This window comes from Coloeus monedula (genome assembly GCF_965178545.1).
Source record: "Coloeus monedula genome assembly, chromosome: 4".
Classification (NCBI taxonomy): Eukaryota; Metazoa; Chordata; class Aves; order Passeriformes; family Corvidae; genus Coloeus; species Coloeus monedula.
The window spans coordinates 29,057,419-29,072,185 of NC_138784.1; the positions used below are offsets into that span (position 1 = coordinate 29,057,419).

The window sequence follows — 14,767 nt, forward strand, 5'->3', positions numbered from 1 at the left end:
ACACACAGCAATCTGCTTTTAGACAAATCCTCTTTATGTGCTTGTAAAGGAAGTGTAGCTTAAGGACAGCATCCTTAATCCTGACTCTAGCAGATATATTATTTGATTCTTGAGAAGAGGTCACAGGAATTATCAAGAGCTTGTTTTTCAAGTTCAGGAGCTCTTGGGTGCTTTTAAGGAACACTGTAGGTTGTTCTCCTTTTTGCCTACTGACAGGTATAGCCATAGTAAATTTTGGGTTTGTAATTAAAATCCAAAAGACACAAACAGAATAGTAACAAATTATTTAGGTATTCAGTGTTAAAGAGAAATAAAATAAAATAATAAAATATTACTCTTAAAATTGCAAGACTTTTATTTTATCCTTTTATTAATATAAAGTTCTTAGAATAATTGTTTAGATTCAAAAAAACCTAATATCACTAACTTTTGCCTTGTGAAAATAGAAGTGAAAGACCAGAATTTAGTAAATTACTTTTTCCCTTCTAAATACTAGCTCCAGGTTTATGAAGCTACATCTGTTATCATTCAATGACTTGTGTTGGATTTGGAGTTACTTTCACCTTTTTCATATTTTTTTTTAAGATGTAGGACAAGTGAGAGGCTTTTAAGACTTCACTTAGATTTATGTGTAGTGGTTGATACACATAAATATTTAAAATCTCTTTGAACTGAAGTTGGTATATTTACTGTCACTGCTACCTGAGGGCAATTTATACATATTTATTGAGGTTGTTTACACATTCACCCATATATTGCAATGGCACTTCTGATAATACTTTCTGTTGTTGTTGTTAGAGTACATAACACAGACAAAGTCAGCCACACAGCAAGGACACATACATAGGGCTTTCAAAAGTCCATGTGGTAGCAAACCTTGTACATTGCCCCTTACAATAGTGAGAATTGGTATTTTGTGATGCTCTTTGAATAATGGTCTGTAAGACTAAGTAAGCCTTGCACATCTGCATTTGAAGACAGACCATTTTTTGCATTTTTTGCATTGTCCATAAGAAGCCATGCCAAATTTCTTATTCTGCAAGTATGATACAAAGCACCCACTGAAACTTAGCTTGAATTTAGTTTGTTTTACTACATCTCTTACTACTTTATCTAATATGAAAAACAAATAATTTTTTTTATTAATTCTGTGACCTTCATGTTTCTGAAGTTGCTTGAGCCCCAGTTGGTTTTGGTTTCTTCTCAACTCCATTCCAGTTTTACAGTTAAGAAATCCCCATGACCACCTCAAACTCCCTCTGCACACCCTATACAAAGCACAGGTGCTTTTTGGCTCCACTCTGTGGGAACGAGCAGCCTCAGAATGACCAAATTGTGCCAAGTACAGAATTTCCAGGTTGTTTCGAGCATCCAAAGAAAGATATCCTTCAGGAAGAAGTTATTGCACCCTTTGACACGGGGTTGTTATCCTGGTCTTCACATCAATGAACTGTACTCCACATACCGTTATCTAGGTGATGGTGAAGGGCAGGTTGGTGGGTGAGATGACTGCCTGATGGAAAACTCTACAGCCATGGCTTCTTCTTGGGTGTTCTGTTGAATTCACAAACTCTGTTGTGTTCACAAATAGGCCCTTAAAATACCTATGGCAAATATAAGGCAAATTTTTTCTTGGGATCACTTTAGTATCCTGGATATGCTCACAAGTGGGGTTCTTTTTTGGTGACATGAGTGCCAGCTGCTCCGTGAGAGAGAGAATCTGGGAGCTGGGAGGGATACTGTGGCCAGCAGGGTAGGGCCTTGCTAGCCAAGGCCTGTCCCACCACCCGCCAGCCAGGGAGCAAGGCAGACAGGCATGGGAGTGAAGCCCAGAGCCCAGGTTATCAGGCAAACGTAATAAAGCAGGTCCAATGTCAAGTCAGGATCAGAATCAGGACTGGTTGGATTAGCAAGAGCCAGACATAGTCTAGGGATCACCATGCAGGTCCATGGTGACTGGGAAGGTCTGAAATCAACATGAGAAGTTGGTGCCCTTCTAATTCCCTTCTGGGTGGAGAGGGTGTGGTGTGTGGTGTGTGTTGATCTGCGCATTTTCCTCCGTTCCTTCACACAGTGAGTTCCAGGAGATGGGAGTACCACATGAGATCACGATTCAGATCAATCTGGACAGAAAGATTTCTGTTTTTCAGTTCTGACATCAGTGAAGAGCCTCAGGACTTCCCTTGTTCTTCCAGAGCCATGCTTGCAGGACACTTGAAAGAGAACACATGGCATGGGTCCTGCTTTCCTTGACCCTTGTATTTTTTCTCTGGATGAGAAGCTGACCCATCATGATGATGAGCATTGTTTCTCCATGATACTGGTAGACTTTTACCTAGTTGAGAAAACTGAACTTAAAACAGGCATAAAAGTGTTAGCTTCATACACAGCCCATTCCTACTTTATAAATCTCCTTAAGAATATAATGAGGCCAGTATTACACAACTTACTGATTTTTAAATGTCTGGGAAAATCAATTGAAAATGTTAATCTCCTGACCTATTTTTTTCTATTACTGCTTTATATTTCTCACTTAAAAGTCCTTAGGGTTTTGGTTCATTGCTTGCAAATTATTAATGTTATGTATATGAGAAGCAGAGAAAATAGTATCTGATGTCTTTCTTCTGCAGCTCTACACTATTACAGAGCACCATCCTGCATATGGAAGTCATATCTGAAAAACATTTTAATTAAATTTAATTTAATTTAATTTAATTGATAATTTTTTTCTTTTTTTTTTTCTTTTTCTTTTTCCAGTTAATATTTTTAGGGTACTTGGTTACCCACCACTGAAATTCTTCAAGATTCCTTTTCTGAATGAGGAACTGCCAGAGGAAAAGGGCTACTGGATCAACAAAACTAATACAAGACATTAATTTCTTAACTGACTTGGAGATTTTGCTACAGCATGAGAGGCTGTTCTCTCAAAATTAAAGTAACTCATAGGCCTTATACTTGCCACAGATGCACAGTGAAACATAAGCATCTGAGGAACAACCTGATTTTATAAATCTCTGTGTTTGAGCAATTCGGGTATGGGAAATATATAAATATATATGTGTGTGTGCACAGATGTGAATTTATTGCCATAGCACTGTAAGTTTCTGTCAGTGAGCTCATCTTATCTAGCCTTGTTACTTTAGTGTGGTGCTGTAGAAGCTGCAGCTATCCTGTCTTAGCTCGGCCAAAGTCAGGCCCAAGCAAAGCAAAGATGTGATGGTTTTGGGACATGCTCCACAGGCGGGAGAAGCGATGGAGCCACAGGCGGGGATGCAGAGAGACGCTTCCAGAGTTTTGGAGATGGGAAGGCTGAAGAGGGATGAAAGAAACAGCTGGCGGAGGAGAGCGGGCGGGCGGGCAGTGGGGCTGAGACGGGCAGAGGCTTTGGGCGCTGAATGGGGACGAAGACGCTGATCAGGCGGGCAGGGGCTCTGCGAGCAAGCGCAGGGCGTAGGCGCCGCTGCCCCTACGTGTGCCCGTGCCGTGCCCCTGTCCCTGTGCCCTGTCCCCTATTCCCGGCCGCTTCCCGTTCCCCGCTCTGCCCGCCCGGGGCCGCCGCTCTCCGCGCGGGGCGGGGGCCCCCGGCCCGTCCCGCCCCGTCTCGGCCCCGTCACCAGGCGATGCTGCGGCCAAGATGGCGCCGGGTGTCGAGTGAGCGCCAGTGGGGTAGCGGCTCCGCGCCCGGCGCTCTCGCACCTCGGGCAGGGGCGGGCGCAGGGATGAGGTGCGTTCCTGGTCCCGGCTGGTCGTCGTGAGGGGCGCGGGCAGGCAGACACCATGGCGGGGATTATCAAGAAGCAGATCCTGAAGCATCTCTCCAGGTCAGTGGGGTGCGGTGCACCGGGCAGGCTGAGGGGGTGCGGGGCGGGGGCGACGGTGGGTCCCTGTCCCGGAGAGTGACCCCCGGGCTGGGCGCTGGGCGGGGGAACCGGGTCCATTCTGCCCGCGGAAGGGGGAGCTGAAGCCGCCTCCTCGTAGCGATTTAGAGGCGGGGGGGGGGTGGCCGGGTGCTCGTGTGGGACTGTCCGGCGGCCACAGCCGCTTAGCTGGCCCCTGGCCCTCGGCTCCCTCGCTCGGTGCCGGCGGCACAGGAGGGGAGGGGGCTCGGTCTGCCTGGCGCAGGTGGGAGTCACCGAGTGAGTCACCGCCGGGCTCCGGCCGCCTCCCCGCCGGGCAGACGGTGCCCGCCCCCGCTGCCCGAGGTGTGCGGGGGGCAGAGGAGCGGGGGAGACCGACCCTCGTGATTCCCAGGCGGCGGGGGCGACCAGCAGCCGCCCCGGTGCGCTGGCTGGCCGCGGCTGGGGGAGCTCGGCCTGTGTCCTTGCAGATCAGCTCGCGAATTCCGAGCTCTTGAGACACAGGTGAGGCCGGGCAACAAAAAGGTGCGCGCAGAGGGATGAAAATAAGTTCGTGGTTTTCTGGGTGACTGAAATCATGTCTGAGGTGCCTCGCGGCCTAAAACAAAACAAACAAGCCTACTGTAAATTTCTTAGCTGTCAATGTCGTGTGCTTGAAAGATGGAGAAATCGCAGAAAGTGCACAATCTGATTCATACAGTTTTAAAAAGCCACATCACGTTTCTCCCATTTTCTAAAGAGAGGGAAAAACATGTTAGGTACTTGATCTGTCATAATACCACAGCGTTGCTAATTCTTCAGAGCTTACTTTTATATCTTAAAAAATATAACCTGAAATACTTCAATTTTTTAGTTATTTGTTACCAAAATGTTTTATTCCACTTTTGTGTGGTATTTCTGGAAAGTGTTTATGGAGAAAAACAAAATGAAGTGACAGATTGTCATTTGACTAATCTGTTGATGATGCACATGGAAAACATAATTCTCATTCCAAATCATTTGATATCTATCTGCTAAATGTGATGTATGAAGCAGTAGTAGAAAAATTTTTCTTCTCCACCCTGCTCATGAGTTTTGTAGCAGGGAATGCTGATAAAGAAATCTTTTCTTTGCATGAAAATGACAGAGCACCGTGTGAATGGAAATGCAACGAGAAGATGTCATCAGGCTTGAGTCAGTTTTCTAATCAGCAGTGTGCTTGGCATAGCTGGATTTAGCAGCTTGTTTCCTGTAGTGGTGTATCGCAAGCTGTATGGAAAGAGAGGTGAACTCTAATGTCTGTGCTACAGGTTATATGTGTCTGGAACTAGGCATGAGTAAGATGAGTTGTTTTTTGTCTAGTTTTTCAAATGAACAGCTGAGATTAGAACTAAGTACTTTGTCATGTTGGTAAATTTATGATTGCTCTCTTGTGTGTTGTGATCATGCTTACTCAACAAGGCTCTGTCAAATGATTATGACACATTTTATTACTTCTGGAAAGCTTATGGGATATATCCAGTGATCTGAGGCTTGTGAATTGAACTTCATGCTCATAATCCATACTATTCAAAGAGTGTGTTTGCTACCTAAAATATAGACAGTATTATTAAGCCCCTTGTTGTGGGTATTCTTCATGACATGTTCAGATAATATCTTTACTTCCTGCAGAACAGGTGTTTCAGTGGTTGCAGAAGTTGGTTACTCAGGAAAGCAGAATTCAAGCGACATGAGCTGCTTAAATTTCAGGACCTTGATACTTCAACAAAAATTAAACCAGCATTATTTCAGTATTTTCTCTAATAAGTTTTGTAAGAATGTGATTAAGGAGCCAAATGCATAAGGAATTTCCTGTAATAGAGAGAGTGCCAAAGGACATTTTCACTTTTTACTCTTACTACATTAGTTCCTGTCCTGCAGTTTTCGTAGTTTCTTGAAACTGCCGCCTGTTTGTCATCTTCAGCAAAGCAGGTATTAGTGGCAGGATTAAAATTTATTGGAAGAAATCCATAAATAATAAAGCAATAGTGGAACGAATTACCCTCTTACCTCGACTTATTTTAATTTCTGATTATTTTATTTCCCTTTATGTTTGAACAAAGATATGAACTTGTACCTTAAATTACAGAGACCTACTTCGATTTTTTACCACAAACCATGGAACAGTTGAGGTTGGAAGGGATCTTTAGCCATCATCTTGTCCAGCTCCCCCAATCATCATTGATTTGTCAATGTTTGCCATGATTGCTGCAATAGTTGTTAATCATGTGTTAGCAGTTTTCAGCTCTTTTTACTATCAAGGTACCTTACTTGCAAATATAAAAGCGTTGTGTCATTCAGCAGTGCAGTTTCCATTTAGCAGTTCACAGTGCTTTTATTAGCTGAACTGATAATGGGCACTGGTGTGAAGGAGCCTCGTCATTCTACATTTGTTAAACAGCGAAAATTTTACGTAGGTATGAGTCTTTAATGTCTGAGCACAGGAAGATGACCCAAACTGCATTTTGAAACAGTTTTGATATCTAAATTACTTTTTACCTTTGTAAAGGGTTTTTCTTATTGCTGTGTTACAGTTTAAGAAAGTAATAAAGCTTGTTTTATTCAACTTGTAACAAGTCTGTATCTTGTGTCAGGACGTGGTGATGAGTTTTTTGCTTTTTCAATATTTTAAAATTTTTAAAAATGTCCTTTATCTTCAACATGCATTGTTCTTTCCCAAGGCTGTGGTAGAAAATGAGAAGCAGGGAAGGGCTAGGAGTTATATGTGTTTTTGTTGTACTTCAGATGATGTGGTGCTTGGTGTAGGATACTAACCTAAATCTATCAACTAAACTGAAGAGTTTGCCATTTGGAGGTTTTAATTTTTGTCAGCTCCATAAGTGTTAGGTGTAGTTTTGCTGAATACAAATGATGATGTCTTTATTTCATAATAAATGTGCCCTAAAATGAAACAAGTTTCTGGATAATGGCATCATCCTTTACAGAGGTGGGAAAGACAAATCATCCCTGGGAGAAGTCTTCTCTGTAGTGTTGGGAACACTTACTGTGAAGATCTTTGCCAGTGAACTGAAAATTGTGTTGAATCTTCATTTGTGCTGTTACATGTTTTCGGTGGGTGAGAGATTTCTTGTTGAACAGCACCTTTTATTATGAGATTTTTTGTTCAGTGCTCTGCTACGGTGATTGCAGATATCCTCCAGCATTCCTTCTTTTTTCTCAGACTTTGTGGACAAGTGTATGAAACAATGGTTTTAAAGATTTCCAACTGGAATCTAGATTTCCCTGTGCAAGTTCACTGTGGTGTTACTGTAATACTGTCTCTGGTTGTAAGGGGATCATCTCCATGGCAGGGGTTGCATCTTGGGTTGTTTGGGTGGGAGGTACAGAGATTAGGTATTACTAACACAGACTTGTATAAGGTTGTTTTCAGGTGTTTTTTAGTTGTGGCTTTTAGTATCATTGAAATTCCCTTTCTAGTTAATGAGCAGTCTGAGTCTTCTGTATATCTGCATGATCCATGCCCTTCTATGAAAACCAGTTTTGTTTATCAAGGAATGTATAAGAAGCATGAAGGCAAGCTTGTAAACTTTGGCTCTCTGTTAAGTGGCCACACTGAATATGATAGTCTTCACCTCAATTGATGTTAACTCTTAAGTTTATCAATGATAAGACATAGTTCAACTTAAAAAGTTATAGTTTGTATCTTACTCAATATTTTCCACAAAGAAAACAGGAAGAGGTTTTAAAGTGTTTGATATGGCAGAATTTTTTTTTCAGTTGTGTCATTAGTTAATGTTCTGCATGAACTTAGACCTTGGCTTTTGCTCATCTGAATCAATAGATGTGAACATACTAAGATTTCAATAGAAGAAAATTGCAGTGAGTTTTGTGACAATTGTTTTCAACTCATAGCTGGGAAATCATTCTAAAGCTCATATGAAGAATGGTTGTACAAAGAATAGCATACTAATTGTATGGATATCAGGAATCAGTTGGTCCTGATGTAAACAATGATATCCTACATCATCTGGTACAGCTTCACTGATACGTCTCCTACCAAAATATTTGCCCTGTATATTGACCTGCTTTTATGCCAGTCAGACATGCCTGACTGGTCAGGAATGTTACCTTCTCAAAACATCTGAGGTGATTCCTTTTAGAATAAAGCCGTGTAACACCTTTGGCGAGAATGGGCTGTTTCCTTCCTGTAAGTAAATGACCAAAATTGTTTGGATGAACGTTGAAAATTCTGCTGGTAGCAAAATAAGCAGGTTTTTGCTTATTTTCAGTTTTGTGTATTCCACTTCTGTGTCACTTTAGTTTGTGAAAGTTAACCAGTTCCTTTAGCCAGCCAAAGAGCACAAAGTGTGTACTTTTCTGCTTCTCTCTTCACTTGTACTAATTTTGCAGAGTGTATTCTACATGACTGACTTTATTGGCTTGTGTATTATGTGAGAAAATTGCAAAACACAATGTAGACATAACAATCTCTGTTGTTCTGAATGAGTCTGTATTGAATCTGAATACTTGCAGAAAGTGTTAGCAGTAAGTCTGTCTTAAATGCTGCTCCTAATGAAAGAATAAGGAAAAAAAAACACAGGTAGTAGAGCAGAACTGCTTGAGACAGCAGAAAAGAAGAAGGAGAAAGAGCAATTTAAAGTTTGACTATAATCCTGTATTTCTTAAATTCCCTTATGTTTGAAAATCAATACTTTTAGTATTTAAGTGGAGACTTCATGCCAACAATTTCTTCTGTGTGAATGTGTTGGTGATGTGATGAGCATAAAGGAATCAATAAATGCTTTTTTGAAGAGAATTTAAAAACTTTCACTTTCTTCTGTTTTTGTTAGTAGCTTCATGCATCATAGTGCATTTTAAGATTCTGTAACAAAACATCTTCCAAAATCCAAACTGAAATTGCTGTGGTGCTTTATGAAATTATACAGATATCTTGGAGATAAAGAAGCAATAATGTATTTTCTGGTAAAATTCTTAATCATTACATTTATTAAGATTTGATATTAAATCTTGTGCTACATCTCAGAAAGATCTCTTAAGCTTTCAGTAGCATTTGGGTTAATGAAATAAACTCACAGAATCTGACTTCTCCTTTTCAGTTTGTTTTATGTTATTTTTGCAAATGTATTTTAAATTTAAATGCTAATTCTACAGACATTGCATTTGTACAATTAAAGTTCTGCTGAAGCTTTGTTGAAGTCAGACAACTCTTGTGCATACATAATAAAAACGAATACATTTGCACAATCAAGAGGAATTAATCAGCAGCATTTTAGTTGTATGTCATCATTTTCTTTAAAGAATTCTCAGAATAGTTTTACTAGTAAGTTTCACAATGAAAATTATATTGAAGATCACTGTGTTCAAGTATCTGACACGCTAGTATGAAGTATACCCTGGGAAAAAAGGATATTTAAATAAAACATGTGAGGAATAAAATTGTTTCTTAAGATCAAGTGATTATGGAGTATGTAAGAATCAAAACCAACCCACAGTTACATTTTTTAAAAATTTGTTATTTCTCTTGCCAAAGCCTTAGTGTTTTGAGGTTTTTTTTTAATATCAAAGCAGAATAAAAGTCTGTACTAAATAATTCGAAGAATGAGAGGTGCTTTTTAAAGTGTCTTGTTTTATTTTTTTCTTTTTTCTACAAGCACATTGGATGAAGGAGATCAGGTAATTTCTGATGAGACATTAATGGAATTATAAAGGCTTACATGAAGTGGTTTATTTCACAGGTTTTTTGCAAATCATGAGAATAATTTCTAACAAGTGTCTTATTACTCAGTGTTATCTTGGGTTTGGCCACTTGCACAACAACCCAGGTTTCTCAATCCAGTAACTCCTATACTTTCTGGAGCTGGTGCTAACCATGGTTCAGATGTCTTCAGTGTCTGCTTTTTTGATGAGAAAAAGCAGGAGAGGAAAGAGCTCCAGCTAGGCTGTGCCTTTTAATTCTTTCAGCCTCCCCCAGATGGATGTGTGAGCCTTGCTGGAAGAAGAATGTCCCCAGCACAGATTTTGTGGCAGCTCTGCCATGCATCTTTACCACGTAGCTTGAGAATACCAGAGCTTTCTTTTTCCTCAGAGACACTTGCTGCTTCTGACTCCCAAGGAAGCAACACTTGGATCCAGCTACCCAGGAATCTGAGAGTTACGTGGTTGCCTACATCTGGAACAGTTTTCATATTGTAGTTTCTTCCATTGCTGGGAGTCTGGAGACCTGAGAAAAATAAAAATTTGTAATTAGGTATCTCTAATTCATGTTAGTGATAAATCTCTTAAATGCTGTTCAGATATCCCAACTAACTGCCTACCAAGGTCACTGTCCAAATGTTTGGGTTTTATTGCACCCAAAAGGGTAAAAGTGTAGGAATTAGTTATATTTAAACTGAGGCATCTCTTTGAAGTGAGGAGAATTAACAGAGAATTTTTTTTTGAGGAGCTTATTGTACTAAAATTTCATTGCCTGCAAAATCAGACTTTCAAACATGTGCAAGTCTTTGTAGCACCACCCCAACCACAAAAACAAATCCAGAAGTTCCATTCCCCCATATCTCTAGAGTCAGGTTTCTTTAGTATGAATTTTGAATAGCTGAGACACTGTAAATAGGAGCAAATACTGTGGGTTGAGAAATCTCTAGGCAAAACAAAACTGAAGAGTTGTCTCCCATTTAAAAATAAAACAAAACCCTCTTACACTTCATCTTTGGGCTATCTTCCTTCTCATCTTCCAGATGTCCTAACTGAGTATCACTTGAACCACTTGGCTACATTATAGAGATCTTTTCTGCATGATTAAAATTTGCTTCTTAAGCTGTTCATTTAAACAGGGCTGCAGTATTGTAGCATTAGACAGCAAGGGTTTCTCTCATGGGAATCTAGTGTTTTACCCAGGTCTGTTTCCTTTTGAATTCTGAAGTGTCATGATGTGTAACAAACTGTTGTAACTGCAGTTATCTTCAGCTAAAACTCTCTTACATTATTGTATCACTCCTTTTTCCCTTTGAACTTGATCCCTTGTGTGTCCCCCATGTCCCGTTCCCTGCAGCGATCCCAGCTGGCTCTGGTGGAGATTGGTTTGCTGTGAATATCCTTACTACCAAAATGAGTACCAGAAGCTTCTCAGAAGCCGTGGCAACTGACCACTTGCTTTCACCAGGAGTAGGGGCCTTATGTCTGAATACCTTGCCCTCAGGTAACTTCCCCTCTCCCGCCTTTGTAGAGTAAATGTAAGAGGTGGTATGTATTTATATAAACGTAGGAGTGAAGTGTGCTCTATAAAATGTTACTTGGGTTTCCACTCCTGTTTCTTTTTGTAATTTAAAATTCTGCAAAAGATAATAGTTTGCTATGCAGCTGTATGTTTTGGCTTCTTTGGGGTTTTTATAAGTCCTGAACTAAATTTGCAAAACTGGTTTGTGAACTAAATCAGCAATCCCATTATAAACATACCTTTATGTGTATTTTCTAAATGTAATCTGGGTATTTCCCGATATGTTTAGGCTATGTGACATTTACTGTTTATCATTTGCATCTACTTAATTCCTTTTCATAAATTATTGTGTATTACCTCTGTATTGATGTATTTGAAGGATCCGTCAGCTCTTTACCTAATTTACAGAAGAAAATGACTGATGTTATTTTTTTTTTAAATTATAAGAGTTCTTATAGTTAATGTCTTATCAAAAGATCTTACTTTGTTGTGAAATCTGATCAGTTAGCATTAAAAAGATATCTGCTAATGTCGTATAAATAAATGATGCAGTTTCCAAAGCAGGTGTTGTTATTATTTTACGCTGTATCATTATTTCTTGATTTTAAATTTCTAAAATGATTTTTCATCAAATGGGGTTTTTTTTGCATTAGGTACAGAATGTTGTATTTTAAGTAGAATTTAATTGTTATCAAGTATAAGCAAATTGACGTTGTTTTATTGCTTCCTGCAGCGGGGAAGTTGCATATACATTGCCACATGTGGTTTAATATATTCAGGATTTTATGTTATCTTGTACTCAACATATCATTAAGGCCTGACATGTATAGGATTGTCATGTTTGAATAAAGTTCTTTGGGTTTGATCATATTGGCCATTTCTCTGCTTGATGTGAAAAGACTCATGGAATAGAAAAGCTAATATTGGTCTGTGTGAGGGTTTATCAGAAGTGAAAGATAAATTTCTTTAGCAATATTTTGCTTGCAAGATGATTATCATTCACGCAGTACAAGCTCCTCATTTATGCGCAGTGCTTGGCTGTGTCTGCACAGATCTGCTTCATGACACATAATTAGATAATAACCACTGATGACAGCAGCTGTCTCAGTTCTGCCTGTACCCAAAAAGCAAGCAATACAGCTTTTCTAAATAGAAACAAAATCATTTCCTATATGTGTTATTACAGAATTAACTAGGGGAAGTATTATGTACTGTCAAGAGACTTGGCGGGGATGTCAGTATTTGAGAAGTGTGGAATGGGTCTTGAAGTGAATAAGAGTGTACTAAGATGTCTTCAGGAAGTCACCTGGAGTAGGAGTCCATGCTAAAGTCTTTCTGTGTTGTGATGAAATGGAAGCAATTATTTGGAAATGTCAGCAAAGCAGATGTATTATTCAGGGCTCCTATTATGGGATGGATAAGGGGGGGGTGTGACACTGCACCAGATATATTACGCAAAAACGTGTTGCTAGTTGAGCCAAGGTCCTAATTAGTGATTTTCCTGGAAAGGAAGATCTGTCTTTAGACTATGATAGGTCAAAAAGCATGATCAGTGATAGGTGCTTGAGGCCCTATATGGTAGCCTGTCCCACCTGAAGCTGTAGGGCTGTAGGTGGTGTTTTGGACTTGTCTGGTGTGCTATAACTCATGGCCAGCCTGAGAGCAGTAGCTCCAGGCTGGGTGTGTAAACAAGGGAATGCCCTGTCCTGCTCCAGAGGGTTGGACTATGAGCACCTTCACAAAGTGCTCTGCAGCAGGTGATGCAGATCCTCTCCATGCTGGACATCCAACAGGCCATGGAGGGTTCTCCATCTTGAAATCAGGCACCAAATACACACCTGATGATTCTGTAAGCATTCAAGGTGAAATTAGATAAAGCATGTAGGCATTTGTGTGGAGTGGCCACAATACCAACAGGTAAAGGGGTGATACCTTTCTTGTGTACAAATTAATGTTGGAGGGTGTAAGAAGATGCCAGTTGGGTGTCACAGATAGCGAGGGGTGTACTGAAAGATCCAGCGACAGGGGTAGCTGCTGCAGTTGGTTTTGTCATTTAGGAGTCCCCTGTGATTCCCTGTTGGTTGCAGAATGAGGGATGGTAACCCTTGCAGTTCAACTGCTGTTAGGGACTTCTTGGGAGAAAACTGCATGCTATTTGGGAATCCATGCAGGACACAACATTGCTGACACAGATGACTTCTGGATACAAGCTGGAGGATAGGTGGAGGAATAGCCTCTCACACCACCAAAGATGCCTCCACTCTAGACTTGTGTATTGGTCACCCACTGGCTCACAGTGGTGGTATTTTACAGTGCTCTTATGGCAATGCTCTTCTGGTGCAGAATGTGAGAGTGCCATTGTTTATGGGAGGAATTTTTTTCCAGAAATATTAAAATCTATCCTTACTAATGCTTATTTTCAACTTAATGTACTGTTAATATTAATAAATAAAGTACTAAAGTGTTTTATGTGTCAGAGTGTGTCTAGTCAATCCTATTATGTTGTAAACATAGGAGGTGTTACCTGTCCCCAAAAACCCTTCCACAAGTGCCTTAATTTTTAAATTTTTTAAATTCTTTAGAGGTTTTGATTTTGGTACTGTTTTCTAGTCTGATGTTTTCATGGACATTAAAATGTTTTGCAATTAGTGTTTCCTTTTACTTGCTTTTGAAGTGTTCCTTTTAGTTTCATGTATATTTTTGTTCCTGTATTAAGGTAAATGAACATCCAATTAACTTTTCGTGCTAAAGAAATAACACTAATTATTATTTTTATAATAAAAATTATAAATTTTAATTTATAAAATTAGTATTTTCAGAAAAGGAAGTAGTGTCCAAGATGAAGACATTCCATATTTTGTGGTGATATTTAGTACTACTTCCCATTCATTTTTTTATACACAGTAGTACTTTAACCTTTATGTATTTCAGACAATTTTTCATCAATTGTCTCTTATCTTCCCTCTTTATTTCCCAAAAATCTTTCACTTGGAACCCAGTAGTTTCCGTGAATTATATTTTCAAATCTTGAGTATCTTGCATCAGCAATGAGTCAGCTATTGCTGCAAAACCATTTGCTGCTGTCTTGGGTTCCTCAGAAGGACAGTTTTCTGTGGACTTGATGAATGTGACTTGTATGCTGCCTGTCAGCTTTTATACATTTTAACTCAGACTGCAGAGCTAAAAGTTTTTTACTCATAAGCTTACACGAAGCACAGCTAATGGTTTCTTGTTAGGTAAATTACTACTTTAATGTGCTAAAATTAAAGCATCCCTAGGACAACCAGGATTCACTCAAATGTTTTTGGTAATTCACAGTTCACCAGCTTTTTCTAGGGCATTACTAAATATATTCAGTGCTTTTGGCTTTCTGCATACCCTTTGGACAGTGAGATATGTGATATTGTTGCTCTTGCAGTCTTCTGATCAATACTAACCTTAAGTCTTTACTGTTATATTAATTTTTATAGCATTTTTTGTGATGCTTTTTGGTTGACGTTTTTTGGAGTACCAAGAAAAGATATCAGTTGCCTAATTCTAATCTTGTTTCTTAGGTTTGAAGGATTGAAATTGTCATCTTTTACAGAAGTTTGTTCTTTTAAATTTGGGTTTTTTTTCCTCTGGCCTATCACGTCCTTTAATTTTCCTTTAACTAATTTTCATTAGTTCCTCTTTCAATACAGGTCAATCACTTGTT

General features: G+C 39.5%; 1 protein-coding gene across 2 annotated transcripts in view; it reads left to right on the forward strand.

Moving 5' to 3' along the window:
* Positions 1 to 3,727: 3,727 nt before the first annotated feature.
* The window catches only part of BLTP3B (bridge-like lipid transfer protein family member 3B), a 51,773-nt gene continuing 40,733 nt past the window's right edge, over positions 3,728 to 14,767 (forward strand). For both annotated transcript variants that reach the window (XR_014226385.1, XM_082281109.1), the window contains exon 1: positions 3,728 to 3,821. Coding sequence is in view for 1 of the 2 variants with exons in the window: in XM_082281109.1 (XP_082137235.1) it covers positions 3,778 to 3,821 (44 nt within the window). In the remaining variant the exon portion in view is untranslated. The remainder of the gene's footprint in view (positions 3,822 to 14,767) is intronic.